The 19,386-nt window shown below is 39.6% G+C and overlaps 1 protein-coding gene across 1 annotated transcript in view; it reads left to right on the forward strand.

The window, feature by feature from the left end:
• GPC3 (glypican 3) overlaps positions 1-18,741 on the forward strand; it is a 703,653-nt gene extending 684,912 nt beyond the window's left edge. Inside the window, exon 8 of the mRNA XM_051968697.1 lies at positions 18,354-18,741. Within this exon, the coding sequence (XP_051824657.1) occupies positions 18,354-18,523 (170 nt within the window). The 3' untranslated portion in view covers positions 18,524-18,741. The remainder of the gene's footprint in view (positions 1-18,353) is intronic.
• Positions 18,742-19,386: the final 645 nt, after the last annotated feature.

Here is a 19,386-nt window from a genome sequence, read left to right on the forward strand (position 1 = left end):
ATGACCGATAATCAGGTCTGCAAATGTGACCGACCTAAGAGGGACCCTGTCTGGCAAATTAAGATGCAGGAGCACTGGGTGCCAGTTTCAGTGTCCCCTGGGGGGTCACGTTGAAAGGAGCCTGTGAAGCTCCAGCAGACCAAAGAGGCATTTTCTCAGTTGCTTCCAGTCCACACCAGTATTTCCTACCTGCAGGCTGAAAAGGAGGGAGAAAAGGAGCTAAGGATTGCCCTGGGTGGTGAAGACCAGCAGCCAGAGGACTCGGCCAGTAAGGCAAGCGTTTCTGAACAGCCCCAGACAGGAATCGGGAGGTTCAGGATGTAGGCTAGGGTGCCAACCGGCACCGAGGTGCTGTCCCGTCTCATCTGGCACCGAGTGGAATCGGCAGCGCCGCGTAAGCTCTGAGTGCTCTTCACATCACAGATTAGAGCTCAAAGGGACAGGGGCAAGAGAGGACCCAGTTCAAGTCTTGCTTAAGCAAATCTCTTTTGTCTTTCTGAACTTCTGCTTTGACTTGCAAAATGCTTTTGACTTATAAGGCAAACTAGCTCCTCCAGGAAGAGATGAGATAACAGGGGCAAAAGCTGCCATAGGTTCCACCTTAAAGCCCTCTCTGAACAAAAACTCTTAGGGTAGCCCGTGTTCTCGGGCTCATACCTAAACCTCGAGGTCACATCTGTGACCTTTGGATCCCCACACTGGCTGAACTACAAAGGAAGAGCCCAATAGTACTCAGGAGCCTGAATCTGCCACCTACAACCACGAGGCTGCGGGCCTCAGTGTAAAATGTGGGCATCGGATCAGCTGGCCCCCAAAGAGCCTTTCACCTCTAAATCTCTGACCCGTCGTCCCGGCACGCCACTCTGTCTCTTCAAATTGGAAAGAATCTAAAATTGCCCTGTAGATTTCACATGTTAACATCTCTGAAACCAACTGGAAGCTCGACGTGGAAAACCCCGTATGGTGGTATTATCCCGTTACTATATTAAGGCCCGGATTGAAGCCATCTGCTGGTGTGGGCTTGGCAAGGAATGAGCCTTGGTGCTTGGCTCCCACCGCCACCTCCACCTCCCCCCCACTGGCATCTCGATTGCAGCTCAGCTTCCTGGGCTGCCCTATGAAGGGGGCCCATCAGTGCCGGCGGGTGGGACAGCCACGCTGCCCTCTTTGATCAGGAGGCCTCGGCTTCCCAGTGTGTGCCTGCAAGCCAGGTGTCCTCTTAAGGGCCCCCAAGCCCGTGGTCGCCAGGCTCAGATCTTTCCTCCTAGTGACTCTCTGAGCCTGCTGGAATCTGGGGGCACGGGGAGGGAAAGAGGGGAGGAGATGTGACTTCTCCACCACCATGTGCAGAATGAGAATGTGGGAATCACAGAAAAATCCCAGGATCCTTTGAGGGCCCTCTTCAAGCTCTGCCACATAATACTTATGTGACCTTGACTAAGTCACGTAATGATAAGTCCCAGGCAATCTAAAATAAGGAGTTTGGACTAGATGATCTCTGACGTCCCTTCCAGCTGTCCCTTCCTATGATACCAAGGGCCATTATCCAAAGGGTAACCGAAAGCTCCTTCTTACCCAGTTTTAAATCTTCCAGACCGGGTTAGCTTCAGGTAGGAGGGGAGAGGAAAAAGGAAGGATTGCCACCCAAAGGGGGGATGGACAGGCAGTCTTAGAGCCAGGCTGATTTCTGTGTGGAGGATGCTGGCGATGGATCGCAGTGAGGTAACATGGTGCCCCCAAAATGACGGTTCCCATTTGGAGACCACTTTAAGGGTTACAAAGCTCTTCCCACGGTGAGAGACAGGCTTGAGGACAGCGTGGTATAGGGGGAAGGACACCGGATTTGGAACCTCAAATCCCGAGTTCAAATTCTGGCTCTGACACGAATAGCTGTGTGATCCTGGGCAAGGTACTGGTTTCTTTGGCCTTCAGTTACTTTGTCTATAAAATGATGAGATCAGCCTGATAATAACTTAGGTACCTTTTAGCTCTAGCTCCCACACTGAATCATCCACACTGTAGGAACTTCATAAATCACAGTGGAGAAGAAAGCCAACTGGCAACCCGGGGGTTCAAATTCCCCCTCTGTGCAACCTAGGATGGGAACCTAACTTGCTCTGAGCCTCAGTTGCTTCATTTATTCTTTCTGGATTTTGAGTCTCCTATCCCCTCTGAAAGATGCATTCCAACCTCTTTCATCGTACGGACAAGAGATGATTCCAGAAAGGAAAATGACTTGGCCAGTGTCCCCCATTTATCTCTTGACTCCAAGCCTGTAATTTCTCTGTTTTATGGTCTAGTGGGAAAAGCACAGCGGTATAGTAGAATCAGTGAATGGGCCGGGGGTGGGGTGGGGTGGGGGGGGTGGCTATCATGCCTGTCACTACCCATGGAGTCTGGGGGAAAGTCCCTGAACCTTTCTACCTGGGCCTCAGGCTCCGGCAAGGTTCTCCTTCACCATTACATGTATTTCTCCCACACTGCCCCCAAGCCAACAGTTGTTCTTTGACTTCCCTTTTGTCCTGCCACAGGATCACGCGTATAAAAAGTACAATGGCAACATGGGAAAAGCATTCGAATGTAGAAACCCGAGTTCAAATCCTGGTTTCAAGCATTCCTTTCTCTGCAACATGGGACAAGTACCTTCCCCTCTATGAGCCTCAGTTTCTTCCTTTGTAAATTAGAGTTGATAACACTTTATCATCTACTTCGTAGGATTACTGTCGGAAATATGCCCTCCCTTTAAAACTACCTTGTATTTATTTGGCTTATGCTTATGTAATATGCACATAACACATCTAATATATGTGTTTATATATACACGTACCATTTACCTCCAATCAAATCTAAGCTCTGTACAAGTAGAGATCATAACGTTGTGTTTCTATCCCCAGCACCTAAGCACACTCTCTCTGGTGCTTAATAACTGTCTGCCGGTCCATTCTTTGTAAATAGCATGGCCCCACTGGTGAACTTGAAGGCAAAAGCCTTGAGTTCACATCTTGCTTCATGTCCTTAAGAGATAAGTCAGCCTGCTCCAATCATTTCGAGGCCAGTTGACTTTCTTCTATTAAATTTTATTATTTTTCCATTTGACAAATACATCAACTTTCTGTGTCCTGCCTTCCGTTTGTCCTTGCCATCCTCTGTGCTTAGCAGGATCCTCTGCTTAGTCCTCATCCCCCGCAGGCTGCTGGGACCTTCTCTTCTTCTTCCACGACTCCCATCTATCTGCACATACTTTGTACATTCCCAGTTATTGACTCTGAACCCTTTGAAGGCAGGGATTGAATTTCCATTGTAATGCAGGGGTATATAATCAGTGCTTTTTGATTTAATCTGAAGGATGTCATCAGGTCTGGCCCTTAAAAATATCAATTTGGCAGGCCTGTGGAAGGACTCGAGAGTGTACTGGCTGCAGATAGATAGAAATAGGGCAGGAAAATGCACCAAGAGGCTGCTCCTTCTCCAAGAGAGAAGTGCCAGAAGCTGAACTAGGATACTGGCCCTCTGCATAGAGAAAAGGGATGAACAATAGCTAGTGATAACAGCTAACATTTCTAGAGCATTTACTGAGGGCCAGGCACTGTGCACAGCGCTTTACAATTATTATCTCATTTGGTCCTCACAATAACCTGGGAAAGAGGTACTATCTTTAGCCCCATGGGGAGACTGAGGCAGATAGAGGTTAAAAGTGATCTGCTCAAAGTCAGACTGATAGGAAGTGTATGAGGTAGAATTTGAACTCAAGTCTTGCTAATTACAGGCCTAGTGTTTTAACTTCACACCCCCCACACCTGATGAATAAAAGATATTATAGAGACAGAATCAATAATTAATAGCTTACTGGGTATAGTTCTGAGAGAGAATCGAGAATAAAAGATGAATGTGGATGTATGTTGTGTGTAGTGTGAACTTGGGTGAATGGGGGGGGGGGAGGGAATCCGTACAGCAAAAGTCAGGCATCAGAGTGCAGAGGAGTGAGTTTTCAGGGCAGATGAGTTCTATTTTGAACCTGACTTTGAGGCCCCTGAAATATCCAGCAAGCATTTGAGAAGGAGGAGGAGGACTAGAAAATAGCTTGTGGGAGTCATCATCCCAGAGAACACAGTTGAACCCATGGACACTGAGGAGCTCACCAAAAGAAGGAGTATCCAGGGGTTATAAACTGGACAGAAGCGGGGACTAGTCAGGGGCTACAGCATGCTAATCTAACAGAAGAAATGAGAGCTAGATATCCCTCTCTTCCCTCCTCCTCCTCCACACACACACACACAGACACACACACACACACACACACACACACACACACACACACGCACAGCAGGGAAGTAGAGAAGCAGGAGAGAGGAGGGACATGAAAACCAAGGAAAAAAGAATCCCCCCGAAGTGCCACAGAGAGATCAAGAAGTTCAAGGACTAAGAAAAGGCCACTGGGGGAGAGGACAGATAGAGATAGATTGATCTTAGGTAAATGGTACAGTTGGACTATAAATAAAAATAATAGCATTTATATAGGACTTTAAGATATGCAAAGTGCCTTATACCATAAGGAGGTAGGTGCTATTATTATTCCCGATTTTATATTATATTATATTTATTTTATATATAATATCTATTATATATAGATTTAATATCTATATATAATATCTACATTATACATGTAACATAGATATAATAATTTTTAGATGAGGAAACTGAGGCAGGATCTGAAGTCAGGTCTTCCTGATTCCAAGTCCTGCACTCTATAAATTCCTTGAGGAAGAAAGGAGAATGACATGCAGGCTTGCAACAACTGATAACATTATCTGGATGAAGTGAACCTTGAAAGAGAACAGGCTGCTAAGTGATGGAATCCCAAAGGGGGTCTTGGGAAGAAAAAAAGAATGCACCCAGTCTTCCTTTTGCCTTAGTGTGTGAGATAGCATGAGAGAACATGCATCCAGTCCTTTGTTGGGGAAGGACAAAGACCTTAGATATCATCCCTCATTTTTAACAAATGGGTAAACTGAGGCCCAGAGAGGCTAAGTGACTTGTCCAGGTTCATAGAGGTGACATGTAATCCAGGACCTCTGACTCAAGCTCCTGGAGTCCCTGGGTTTGAGTCCTGTCTCCAACACCCACTAGCTGTCTGACTGTGGACACAGTCACTTCCCCAGTCTGAGCCTCGCTTTCCTCATCTGTAAAATGGGAATTAGAATCTCTCTGCTATGTACATCACAGGGTGACCGCACTGTCACTAAGTGCTACCTCATATCCCACTCTAAGGAAGTCTGCCCTGGGGCTTTTCTGAATGGGAGTTCAGGCTCCCTGGTGCCCAAGCAGAGCCCCAATTAGCAGAATTGGAGGTCAATTGGCTCTCGTCTGATCAGCCGACTGTGGCTGGGCTTCTCTTTTAGTTCTCCGTACATTTGACGTGCTTCAGTGAGGACCTTTACTCAGGTTTCTTTAGCTTCCGCATCAGATGGGGATCCTCATTAAGAAACCGGAGCAATCTTTTTAAAATTAGAACCGAGCATTTCTCCCCACCCCCATCCTAAGTGTGCTTCTAAGACCCTCTATTAAAAACTTGAGGGTGGGCATTTTCATTTTTTTCCCTCACACTGTTCCCTATGTCTAAGGAGGCCCTCCTTCCCCCTCATCACTTTTTGGAATTCCTACCCATCCTTTAAAGTTCAATTCAAATGTCACTTCATTTAGGAAGACTTCTTTGAATCCACTCTTGCCTCCCTCCCCTGCCTGGCCCCATGGGTAATGGCCTCTTACCCTAACCTCACAAAGCACTTTGAGTTGCATTCATCACGCCATGTTGTAGATGATAGTGATTGATCTATGATATGTCCGATTCTTCTGTGAGCTCCACGAGGGCAGAGATGGTGTTAAAATGAGCTAAACTTTGCATCTTCCTCTTCATCTCACACTGTTTTTGCTTAGGGAAGCTACTTACTTTCAAAATGTGTATGGAATTGACACCACCTCGGTCATGAATAACACCACCATCTCACAGTTTTATAGCACTTGAAGCCAGTAGACGACACCCTTTCTTTGTCCACACTGTCAAGGGCAATCCCAAACAACAGTCCTGGACTGGATGTGCTCTTATCTCCACTGAAAGATGAAGACACTGAGACCCCCAGAGCCCAGATGCTTACACAGCTTGGAAGTGGTACAAGTGCTATTGGAATGAGGGTCTTCCTGAGCCCAAGGCCAGTGCTCCGCTACATCCCACTGTCTCCCATGATGGGCATGATGCAAAGAAACTGAGTCTGTCATATCCGAAAACCTCTTAAAAATCAGAGTCCTACCAAGCATAAGAAGGCACGGGGGTAGTGGGTCTGCGGCTCTTTGGACAGACCCCACTTCATCAAAATGGGGTCTGTGAGGGCTTTTCTTGGAGCTCTCCAGGGTCCTAGACTGCCTCTTCTTAAAGTTATCTATGACTCAGTAGGTCAGACCTATTGTCTCAAACCTCATTCTCCTTCCTTTAGACTACTGTCCATATAGGCTACCTAACCTGCCCTTGGTCAGGACCCTTTTCCCAGGACTTGCCCTCCCTCTATGCCAGAAAACAAAAATCCAAGTCCAGAGACTCTTGGGATTCTTTGTCCTCTGCAGCAGGAGCTTTCCCCTCCTCCTTTCCACCTAAATTATGATCCCTATTAGTTCACATGCACACATCGATTGTCTTGGTGGCTAAAATGGACCGGTAACAAGGCCCTTGTTGGCGGAGTAAAGTTGGCTGAGTAAAGTGGAAGACGCAATTGTGAAAGGTACAAAGCCGAGGAAAAGGAATGAGAGTTCTGAACAACAACATACACAGGAATTGAAAAACAAAAGGAAAATCCTAGGTAAGATGCCAAAATCAGATGCATCAGATCTTCCCCAACTGCTTCACTAGTCATGAAATATGCTAATCAAAGAGCCCTTCCTGCTCCAACCAAAAATAATGAGGGGGGAAACAAGAACAGAAAATGCAGAGAAGAAACTTCAGCTGGGGAAAAACTTTAACTAGAGCTTAGACACATAAAGATATTATAACAGAAAAAGAAGTAAATATTCAATAACTCCTTTATCTACCATAACACAATAAAAGTGGTCATTAATAAGAGACCTGAATGGAGACCATATAGTGATATACTGAAGAGTGAGTCGAAGAACAAATAATAAAAACAATTGTGTAAAGCCACATACCACCATTTTGGAGATCTAACTAAAGTAGTCATAGGAAAAATAGATTTCAGAAAACTTATCAACAAAATAGAGAATTAACTTAGCATAACTTTTTTTAAAATAACACTAGAAAATTCAACAAAAAGCACAGAAGGAAGAACTTGTGGAGATCAGAGAAGAAAAAAATTCAAAAGCAAAGAACTATAGAAATAGCCAAGTTTTTCTTAATGCTAACAAAACTGATAAAAAGCCATTAGCTAACCTGATCAAAAAAGGGAGAAAATCAAAAAGAATGAGATGAATTCCCACAAAGAGGAAATAAAAATAAATAGCTGTTTATGTACAAAACTATGAAATCCTCAAGTTAATAAAATAAGAAATAGAAACCCTAAATAACTCAATCCCAAAAAGAGAACTAAAACAGGTCATAAACAAATATCCAAGGGGAGAAGGTGGGGAAATAGTCTAGATGAAGGTGCTAGTAAATTCTTTCAAATATTAAAAGAGAATTTGATACTTATGCTACAAAAATTATTCTTAACTGAAGGCACTGGAACAAGATGCTTTTACAAGACAAAATTGCCGTGATCCCCAAACTAAGGAAGGATTCAAGTAAGTGAGGATTCAGGAAAGTAAGGATTGAAGTAAAGAAAAAAAATTCAAGTAAATTTCCTCAATATTGCATATTGAGAAACAAATTTTTTAAATGAAACCTTAGCAAAGAGACGACAGCAATCTATTCAAGAAATTACTATCACCAAGTTACAATGTTTGTACTTAATAATATTTTAAAATTTATAATCATGTCAAGAGGATCAGGAAAAAGCCCTTGACCTAACAAAACCTTCACATGTTAAGAACAGAGTTTAAAAAACAATGGCACAGAAGGCCCTTCTTTAATAGGAACAAAAATACGTTTAGAGACAAGAGCTGATTTGCAAAGGTGAAACAAGCTGGCTCAATTCCTACTGGAGAAAAACAATACCCCAGTAATTTTATATAGTTCTAGAAAATCTACTTATACTAATAGGACAGGAGAAGGACACATGACCACAGCTTCAAAGCTGCAAGGAAGTCCACTCTCTTCACTGTACAGATAAGGAAACAACCCCGGAGAGGGAAAAATGACTTTCCTAAAATAACCCAGGCAACAAGTGGGAGAGCAAAGATTTAAACCACAGTCCTCTGATTCCTGCCTGGGCTATTTCTACTATGGTAAAGTCAAAGCACAGACAGCAGCAACCAATATAAATTACCCCTAATTTCAAATGTAGATTTGCTCAGTAAATATCAGGAAATCTGAAGAAATCGAAAGCAGCTAAGTGCAGATAGGGATACAGTGCTGAACAGGTAGTTGGGATGACCCGAGTTCAAATGCATTCTAAGACATTTACTAGCTGTGTGACCTTAGAAAATTTGTTTAACATCTATCTCAATTCCCTCATCTGTAAAATGAGAATAATGACAGCACATACCTCCCAGGGTTGTTGGGAGGATAAAATAAGATAATATTTCTGAAGTGCTTTGCAGAATTTAAATGATATATACAGACTAACTATTATTAATCAAGACAATACCTTCAGGAAAGCAATAAGATACAAAATAAAACCACAAAAATCATCAACATTTATATATAATACTTTCAAAACATCTTCTTGCTAAACATCAAGACATTCAGAACCATCTATAAACACAACTACAAAACACTCTTGACACTATGCCCATGACATTTCAAAAGCCTTTACACAAATACAATCCAGTTAGACTAAAGGAGAAGTTTTTGTAATAGATATTTAAGAGAAGTCGGAAACCCATGGGGATATATACAGGTAGTCTTGTATTGATTTTCGATATGAGATCAAGAGGCATTTGTCTAGCAGATCAAAAATATGAAAAAATATCCTTTAGAAAAAGAAATATAAAAATTAGAATTAATTAAAAGTTAAGAAGAATGTAAATGAAACAACTCTAATGAATACTGATTAAAAAATTTAAATCAAATCCTGGCAAAAACCACTACCTATGTATATTTATCTATTTATATATACACATATGTATGTATGTATCTATCAAAAAATTATTCACACGATCAAGTCGGATTTATAGCAGGGATGTAAGGATGTTTGACCACTGGGAAAACAATCAGCATAATTAATATATACAGATGTAGGGATTTCCCTATATAAGACTTCTTTTAGAAGAAGGAATGTGAAAGAAAATGTTCCATGTAACTAATAGCAAAAGAAATGCAAATGAAACAACTCCAATGAATATGGATTCAAAATTTTTAAATAAAATCTTGGCAAAAACACTGTAGCAATATGCCCAAAAAATTATTCACTATGATCAAGCTTGTACTTGGGATTTATACTAAGGAACCAAGGATGTTGGAACATTAGAAAAACAACCCAAATCATTAATCTTCTTAAAAAATAAAAACATCCAAAACCCACATGATTCTATCAATAGATGCCAAAAAAAAGTTGTTGTTAAAGTTCAACCTTCACTTAAGCTAAAAATCTTAATAAACATGGGCATAGTAAGAATATTTTTAATATGATAAAAAAATCTAACCCCCAAACTAACATTATATACAAGAGGAGAAAAGTATAAGTTTTCCAACGAATATGCTAATAAAGCAGGGCTGTCTCCTCCTTTGCCTTCAGTTATCTGATATAATTCTAAAAATGCTAACAATGGCAATAATATTAGAAGAAAAAAAGAAGTTACGTAAAGAAATTAAATGCAAAAGAAATTAAATACTGTTCCTATTTTCTGATAATAATATGGCAGTTTGCCTGGTTTATTTGCTAATTATTTAGCTTTTCTAATTGAATCAGTTAAGTTTCAGTAACATAATAGGATCAAAATAGATGGACAAAAATTAGCAACTTTTCTGTCAAGCAATAACAAAAAGAAAAGGTAGAAAAGAAAATTACATTAAAAACAAGTCCAAAATCTGTATAAGTCCATCTATAAAGATACACCCTACTACTTAGCTAGCACTTATATAGAGCTTTAAGAATTAAGGGGCAGCTAAGTGGTACTGTAATGGATAGTCCTAGTTCTGGAATCAGGAAGACTTCTCTTCCTGAGTTCAAATACAGCCTCAGATACTTATTAACTGTGTGACCCTAGGCAAGTCACTTCACCCTGTTTGCCTCATTTTCCTCATCTGTAAAATGAGCTGGAGAAGGAAATGGCAAATCATTCCAATGTCTGTGCCATAGGGGGTCACAAAGAGTCAAGCCCCACTGAAAAACAAGTGAACACTAATATTTTACATACCTCATCTCAGTTGACTCTCAGGATAATTCTGTGAGTTAAGTGGTATTTATATCCCTTTTTTAGTTTTGCAGATGACATAACTAAAGCAAGTGAAGTGATTGCTCCAAGTTACACAGCTAGTCATGCTGAGGCAGCATTTAAACTCAGGTCTTTCTGATTCCGATTAATAAGCTCTCCCTCTTAATCAACCAACATTTCTTAACCTCCTGCTATATTCCAGACACTGTGTGAAATGGTGAGGATAAATAGTCTCTGCCCTCAAAGAGCTCCAGTCTAATAGTGGAGACAACATACAAACTATCATAAATAGAAAGAAACAAGCTATCTGCACATTAAATAGGAAATAATTAACAGAAGGAAAGTGCTGAAATTAAAAGGGGTTAGGAAAAATTCACTTGAAAAGATGGGATTTTCATTGGAAAAGAAATCAGGGAGGCCAGAAGGTGACGTTGAGAAGGGAGGGCATTCCAGACATGAGAAAATGTCCAAAGCCCAAGAGGCAAGAGTGTCTTATTTGGGGAACAGCCAAGAGAGCAGGGTCATGTGGCAGGGAGTAAAGTATTCACAACCTGGAAAGTAGGAGAAGGGGAGGTCATGAAGGCCTTGAATGCCAGCTAGCGTTTCATATTTGATCCTAGAGGTAATAGGGAGCCTCTGGAGTTTATTGAACAGGAGATGACATTGTCAGCCTGGTGTTGTAGGAAAATCACTTTATAGTGACTGAATGGAGGCTGGATCAGAGAGGGAAAATACCTCAGGGAAGCAAACCCACCTTCAGGCTACTGAAATAGTCCTTTGAGAGGTGATGAAGGCTGAATGGTGTCAATGTCAGAGGAGAAAAGAGGGTTCCTTCAGGAGAACATGTTTGCTCATGCAAAAGTGAAATCAACAGGGTGGGTTGCCTTGACATGGATTATTTATGGGGTTTATGAGATAAGAATGAGTCAAGAAATGAGCTTGAGGGCCAGATTTGGTGCCCCTCTGTAGTAATAGCAAAGGTGGAGCAGGGGAAGGTTTAGAGGGAAAGCTTATGAGTTCAGTTTTGGACATGTTGAGTTGGTGATGTCTACTGGGTACACAGTTCAAGATGTCTGAGAGGCAGTTGAAAATGTGAGACTGGAGGTCAGCAGAGAGATTGGGGCCAGATGGGTAGATTTAATAATCGTCAGCATAGAGATGATCATTAAATCCCCAAGAGTCAAAGACATAGTCAAGTAAAGTACAAAATATAAAGGGAGAAGACAAGACAACCCAGGCCAGATCCCCGAGGGACAGTTTGGGTTAAAGGGGGTGATCTGGAAGAGGATCCATCCAAGGGGACAGAGGAACATTTTCAGTAGTACACTAAACTATCAAAGTGAGATTTTACAGAGTCTGAAAAAATAAGAAAATTCAAGTCCACAAAAAAGGCAGAAAGATACCCTACCCTTGAGGTAGTGTGCATTCAAATGGGAGAAATAACTTGTAAACAACTAGGAAGATACAAAATGTATAAAGAGTAGATAATCTTAATTCTATGATTCGAACCTCTTATACCTCATACAATAACTAACTAAAATGTATATGTTGCTTAAATATTAAAGATCATTTTAAAAAGAATAAGAGAAGTTGTGCCTTTCACAATTCTAACTAGGGATGGCAGGTAGGAAAAGAAATATTAGCCAGAAAAGGGATAGAGACTATCATAATCAATTGGGAAAAAGTTATCAGCTCTGATGAACTTGGCTCTTTTCACAAATGTGGTAATTCAAGACAACACCAATAGACTTGGAATGGAGAGTGCCATCTACATCTAGAGAGAGAGATATGGAGATTGAAAGTGGAGTAAAGCATAGTATTTTCACCTTTTTGTTGTTGATATTGTTTATTTGCTTGTTTTTTTCTTCTTGTGTTTCTTTTTTCACTTTTGATTTGCTTTTTCTTGTGCAGCATGATGAATATGGAAATATGTTTAGAAGAATTGCACATATTTAACCTATGTCAGATTACTTGATTACTCTAGGGGAGGGAGAGATGGGGAAGGAGAGAGAGAAAGATATGGAACCAAGGTTTTGCAAGGATGAAGGTGGAAAACTATGTTTGCATGTATTTTGAAAAAATAAAAAAGAAATGCAAACCCAAATAACAAAAATGATAAATAGCATGTCTATAAGGCTTTAAGGCTTTATAAATCTCTCATTTGATCCTCATGACAACCTTGGAAGGAAGATGGCTGAAACAGCTACTAAGTGGCCAAGGTAGGATTTGAATTCAAATCTTTTTGACCTTCTTCACTGGGCCAGTTAGGTACCTTTATATCAGAACAACTCAGATTTCACTTCACATCCAGCAAACAAGACAAATATGACAAAAGATGGGAATAGTAAATAGTTGGGGAAATTGTGGAAATAGGCATATACTCTTAGTGACGTTGTGAATTGGTCCAAACATTCTGGAAGGCAACTTGAAATAGAGAAATCCATGGAAAACAAAATACTGATAGATATTCTGTGACCCAGAGATCTCACTGCCAGGTGGGCTATACCCAAATAAGGACATCTCGAAGTGTTATAAACCAAGGAAGCCAAAGATAGAAAGGTCCACACATGCCAAAGTAGTCATAGAATTCTAGCAATTTGCTAACAGAAATTAACTGGAAATAAAATCTATGCCCATCAACTGGAGAATAGCATACCAAGTTTTGGTAATTAAATGTAATAAAATATATTACACCACATGAAATGATAAATATCAAGAATAGGGAGATGCACAGGAAGACATGCAAAGACAACTTAAGCAAAAACAGGAAACCAACATGCCTAATGACTATCACTATCCTCACTGTTGGAAATAACAAAAAAGCCAAATTAAGTACTGCGTAATTTTAATGAACAAAGTTGGATGTCCCTCCCCCAAAAATATGAGAATATACGTCCCTGTCTTCTTTGTAGAGGTGGAAGAATATAGGTGTGGAAAATTGCTAGACTCAGTTGTTCTATTTAGTTTTGCTAAACTGATTTGTTCTCCTCTTTCATATGACTGAAGGAATAGATCTCTGAGCGGGAGATGACATTTTTGGCAATAAGTGTTTTAAAAACAAATGTATGAATAAAAACATTTTAAACAGCTTATAAATTGGCATGATCCAAAATGTAAGCAATGTTGGAGAGGATGGGGAAAGAAAATAGTCCAACCATTTTAAAAAACAACTTGCTATTATATGGGGAAAAGAGAATCATTATGTTGTTCATAGCCTTTGATCCAGTGGTCCCACTTCTAGGGCATATACCCCCTCTGAGGGCAAAGACAGAATGACAGGTCCAATGCAGACAAAAATATTCTAACTGGAAGGAAAAAAAGACTAAGAACAAAATGAGTGCTCATTCATTAGGAAAGTTATTTTGCTGAAAGAAATGAGGAATAAAAAGAATTTAGAGAAACTTTAAGACTTGTCTGAAGTGCTAGAAGGAGGAATGAAGAACCAAAAGGGCAAGTTAGGAGACATGATGAACAATATTCTTCTCAAAGAAATGAAAATGAAACTTAATTCTCTCCTCTCTTTTCCTTTATACTAGTGGCTGCTATAGCTGTGTGACACTGATTGTGGCTCCTCAGTACTTGCATTATTTTGGTCTGCTAGCAGTATTTTTTCCTCTGACTTGGAAACTCTGGATTTTGACTATGTTTTTCCTGGGATGTTTTATTTGGCATTTCTTTCAGAAGTTGACCAGCAGATTCTATTTTCATTTTACCCTCTAGTTCTAAGAGGCCCAGCCAATTTTAAGATTTCTTGAAAGATGAAGACAAGTCTTTTGTTTTGGGTCATGGCTTTATGATAGTCCAATGATTTTTAAATTCTTTCTCCTTGAATGGTTTTTTATATCGATTTTTTTTTTTTGCTATGACATGTTTTTCTATTTTTCTTTTATTTGGTCTTTTGATTTTATTTTTAATTACATCTTCTTGTCTCATGAAATCATTTATTTCTATTTGGTCCGTTCTAATTTAAGATTTTCACTTCTTGAGTCAAGCTGTTAATTCTCCTTTCAATTCTTTTCTTCAGAGATCTCATTTCTTTTCCGATTTTTTCCTCAAGTCTCCTTATTTGATTTGTAAAATTATTTTTTAGCTCTTCTAAAAGAAACCTCTTGCTTCAGCCCTTCCAGGAATTCTAGTTGAACTTGTGCCCAAGTGGCCTTTTTTTTTTTTTTTTTTGCTTTGAGGCTTTGCTGGTAGATGTTCTGGTACCATTCTCTTCTTGGTCTGTTTCTTGGGCGTCTCTTTATTGTGAGGCTTTTTTGTTTGCTTATTCTTCTAGCCTTGCTTTCTGACTTTGTACTTTGTGTTAGGGCCAGTATTGGGTTCAGAACCATGTAGCTGCTGCTTTCTTCTATACTTGCTACACAGTCTAGAGCGTGTGACTTTGTTGTACTCTGTACCACCACTCCTAGGTGTGGGTCCTCTCCTCTGAATATTCTGGATCTATGATAGAGAACTGGGTAGTGATAGAAGTGCCTGTTGGCAACTGTTATTGCTCTCTGCACAAGGCTAAATGCCAGACCTGAGACTTCTTCTTTCCCTGGTATACAGGTATGATGGCCTCATCTAGTACTTATGCTGAAGGCCTGAGGGCATGCACCTGGCTATACTCAGTTCCCAGTGTCTACATACTTCTGTCTTCATTCGAGTCATATTTCTAGCCTAATTTGGCAATGTGATTCTTTTTCTTGGATTTCCTGATTATGACTTAGTCTGATTCATTTTATAGTTCTTTGTGGAATCGTTGTAGAGAAGAGTTTAGTTGTATATCTTTCTGCTGTTTTGTCATCTTGAGTGGTCTTTATCTCCTTCCTTTCTGTAGAAATCTGAGGTTTATAGAATGTGCTATATGCCATGAGACAAGATTGCTGTTTTGGTTGGGTTTGTTTAAATGATTTTCTTTCTCAGGCAACTAGGTGGTGGAATGGATAGTGGAAGCAGAAAGACCAGAGTTCTAATTCAGCTTGCAAATCACTTAACCTCTGTCTGTTTCCTCATCTGTAAAATGGGAATGATAATAGCATGCCCCCGAGCTGTTATGAGGATCAAATAAGATAAGAATTGTAAAGCACTTAGCACATTGCCTGGCACATAGCAAGCTTTATGTAAATGTTAGCTATTATCATTGTTATTATTGAAGAGGAGGTTCAAGTAAGAGTGTCAATATGGCAAATGACTGGTATAAAAAATAAAAGGCAGGAACCAAATATTTAATGTTTTAAAATATAAAAACAGAAATAGAAAAGAAAATTAAAGTTTTTAAAAATATTTACAGACCAAAAGACTAAGGGATGGTAAGATCCTATGAAGTATACTCTGTGCAAGACACTATGCTGGGTTTGTTTTCTTTTAAATTGGTTATCTTTTATTAGACTCACTAAGAAAATACATTGATTTTAATGTGTAGGATATAGACAACACTGAAAATGATTTAGAGATGAATCTCATTAACAAATTTGGATGCAGAAATAATAATTAAAACATATGCCAGTAGTACATAGCAATTCATTAAGTAAATTATTTATCATGACTAGGCATGCTAGGGTTGCATCTAAGAAATTAAAATTTTAAAAACTAAAAAAAAAAATACTTGCACAAAAGTAAAAAAGAAACAAATAAAAACTTGTGATGTGGCATAATTTATGATAAAAAAATAACAGCTATTGAGGGATTTTCCCCTCAACAAAATAAAAAAAATTATCTACCATGGGGAAAGAGCCAACATAACATGAAATGAAGAAATGTTAAAAAAAAAATCATCACTAAAAATAGACACAAACCAAGGACTCCTACTCTGGCTGCTTTTCTTTGACAAGACCTTGAAAATTCTTAACTTCCAATGTTAATGCCTTGATTATCTTCTCTTTTTCTTATTTCATTGAGATGGTATGTCAAGGTATTATTTGCAGAAAACAACCATATAGAAAATCTAACTGCATGAAATTTAAAAAGAAATAAAAGTGAGTGTAGTAAAGTGATAGCATTCAAAATCAACCATCTTCATATTTACTCCAAATAAAGAACAAGAAAATATAATTAAAAAAAAGAAATTCCCCAAACTATCAAATATTTATGAAATCACCTACATAGGAATACAAAGGACTTCTAAAAGGACTATAGAGCTATAATGACTTAAATCAAGAAAGACTGGAGGGTTATTAAATTTTTATGTTTGGGTCAGATTAATACAGTAAAAATAACAGTACTTCTCAAATTAATGTATATAACCAATGTGATGCGAAGATGTATCTATATGGAATTACAAAAATACTAAGTGGGCAAGAGGATCGAGAAGTATGCTGAAGAAGAAAATTGATAAAGATAGTCTTATTTCCTAGATTCTGAAATATATCACTAAATGGTTACAATTAGCTGATACAGGGCAAAACAGAGAAACAGATCAGTGAAAAGGAATAAATATACCAAATATATAGCAAAAATTTGCATTCAAGAAATCTATGAAACCTAAGAAAGGCTTTGTTATTTAACAAATCTATATGGAAAAATCGATCTGTAATTATGTGGGAAAGGAATTAGAAACCACATTTTATGCGTTAATGCCCACAAAATTCTAGCCAAGTGAGAAACTGAAGAAGAAGAAAAGAACTTGGAATAAAAGTAGTTCTCTCAACTGCGAAGGGGCGATTTTTTTTAATTCGACCACTCAAAAATTATTAAGAAATTATTAGAATAATTAGAGAATACTTAGAACAAATACAAAAGATAAATTCTATTTTATTTAACAAATACTGTATTTATTAAGTGCCTATTATGTGCAAGGTACTTTTTGCAAAAATAGAGGAAAAATATTCCAGACATGCCTGTGCAGAGGACTTGACTTAGAAGAAAAAACCATTGAACCTAAAGAATATCAAGTAGACCAGTTTGGCTGAAACAGAGTTTGCATTTATTCTAGAGGAAATAGGAAGCCATTGACATTGCTGGAACATAGGAGGGATACAGCCATAATTCTACATTAAGAATATCTTTTTTGGCAGTTGTGTGGAAGACATAGTGAACAAGAGAGAAATTGGAGGCAGGGAAACCACTGAGCTAGAACACTGTTGAAATAGTCCAGATAAGGGGTAAATGAGGGCCTAAACCCAGGGCAGTGGTTATGTAGCAAGATAGATGAGAGAGATGTTTTGACAGCAGAACTGACAAATGTTTGCAAATGACCGAATATGGAAGGAGATGAAGGGGAGGGAGAGAAAAGAGTCAAGACTGACATGACATCCCAAATACTTGACTGTTAAAAAGTCAGAGGGATAACTCAGAGTTCACAGTGCTTCCAAGTTCAAATGATACGAATAATTTTCAAATGGTTCCCCAAATCACAATCATTTGAAAAAAATTCAACTTCATAACCTAAGAGACAAATTAAATCAATTAGAGGTATCACCTCATAAGCATCACATTGACAAAAATAAGTAAACACAATGGAAGGAAATTAGGAGATATGAGTATACTGATTCATTGTTGCTGGACTTGCAAACTTGTACAATCTTTTCCAAGAAGAATCTATCAGTGTTCAGGAACAGTTACAAAAAAATAATCATACCTATTCTGACCCAACAATCCCATTGTTGGGAACATACTCTGAAGGTGTTATATGAAAAAGGCAAAAAAGGAGTTATCTGTTCCCCATTTCATAGTAGCATTATATATAAATGGAGGGGAGGGGGAATGCCCAACTATCAAGAGATAGCTAAATTATGGAACATTAATGGACTTTCTCCAGTACAAGGAATATAAGGAAACATGGGAAGAACTTTATGAAAATAACACACATTTTTCAAAATCTGAACCAGAGGAATGGAGTACCATGCCCCGGGTCTGACGTCTCTAACGACAGATTCCTTCCTTTCTCGTTGCAGAATTGGCGTATGACCTGGAAATGGACGAAGCTCCTTTGAACAAGCAACTTCTGAACCAGCAGAGCAAAGAAGGCAATAGCGTTAAAAGCCTGGGCTCGGGGAATTCCTTGCTAGGCCTTCTAGCTGGTGTCCTGCTTTATGTGCTGTGTTTCTTTGTGTTGGTCCACTGACTTAACAGTGTGAGGCCATACACCTTCTTGCTATCCTTTCTCTTTGTGCTGCCCCCTCGCAAAGGAAATCTCCTGGGGAGCTCTCTCTTCTGTCCCGTTCGATTTTGTTGTCTTGTCCGTCTGTCGTCGCTCTCTTTCCCAAAGTATTAAATGGAGGAGAGACGATGTGTTATGTTTTGTAAAATAAAATGGTATCTTTGCAAGGATGGTGAACATCAGCGGCCGTGTCAGTGCTGTCATTCTACAAAGAACGCCACTGCAAACTCTAGCCCGAGGGAATGAAGTCAGGATGGCCTACTGCCTTTTTACCTCTTTACTCTGGAAGGTATGCATGTGTCAAGGTGGGGGATGTCTACAGACATCGTGAACTGTCATGTTCAAACGTGTTGCATATTTTCAAACCTGCTGGAGGGTAGGAGCCACAGGGGACACTCACTTTTGAGCTTCTCACTTGTCTCCCCGGGACAATGGATCTAGGCTCTAAAAACTGGCATTGGGCCCCCATAATGGAGTACCTTCACAGCGGCAGGTCTGAGATAACCCAGAGAGTCTACGTGGGGCGGGAAGGGAAAAAGGGGGAGGGGAAAGTGGCTTTACTGAGAGACATCGCTGTCTCTGCCTTAATCCAACTCAACAAACATTCTGGAAACACCTCCCCTTGTGCAGGTCACTGAGTTTGAGACCAAGAGAAGACGAAGGGCTGAGCAGAGCTATCTCGGAGCTCAGCAGCTACGAGCCAAGTCGATCAGTGCAAATACACCCAAATCCTTGCATGTTTTAGCCGAGAGTTCTTAATCGTTGATGAGTTGCTGAAAACTCTCAGTAAAAGGAAACCGATACAGCAGCCACCTCTCTTAACATTT

The sequence above is a fragment of the Antechinus flavipes genome, chromosome X, assembly GCF_016432865.1.
Source record: "Antechinus flavipes isolate AdamAnt ecotype Samford, QLD, Australia chromosome X, AdamAnt_v2, whole genome shotgun sequence".
Classification (NCBI taxonomy): domain Eukaryota; kingdom Metazoa; phylum Chordata; class Mammalia; order Dasyuromorphia; family Dasyuridae; genus Antechinus; species Antechinus flavipes.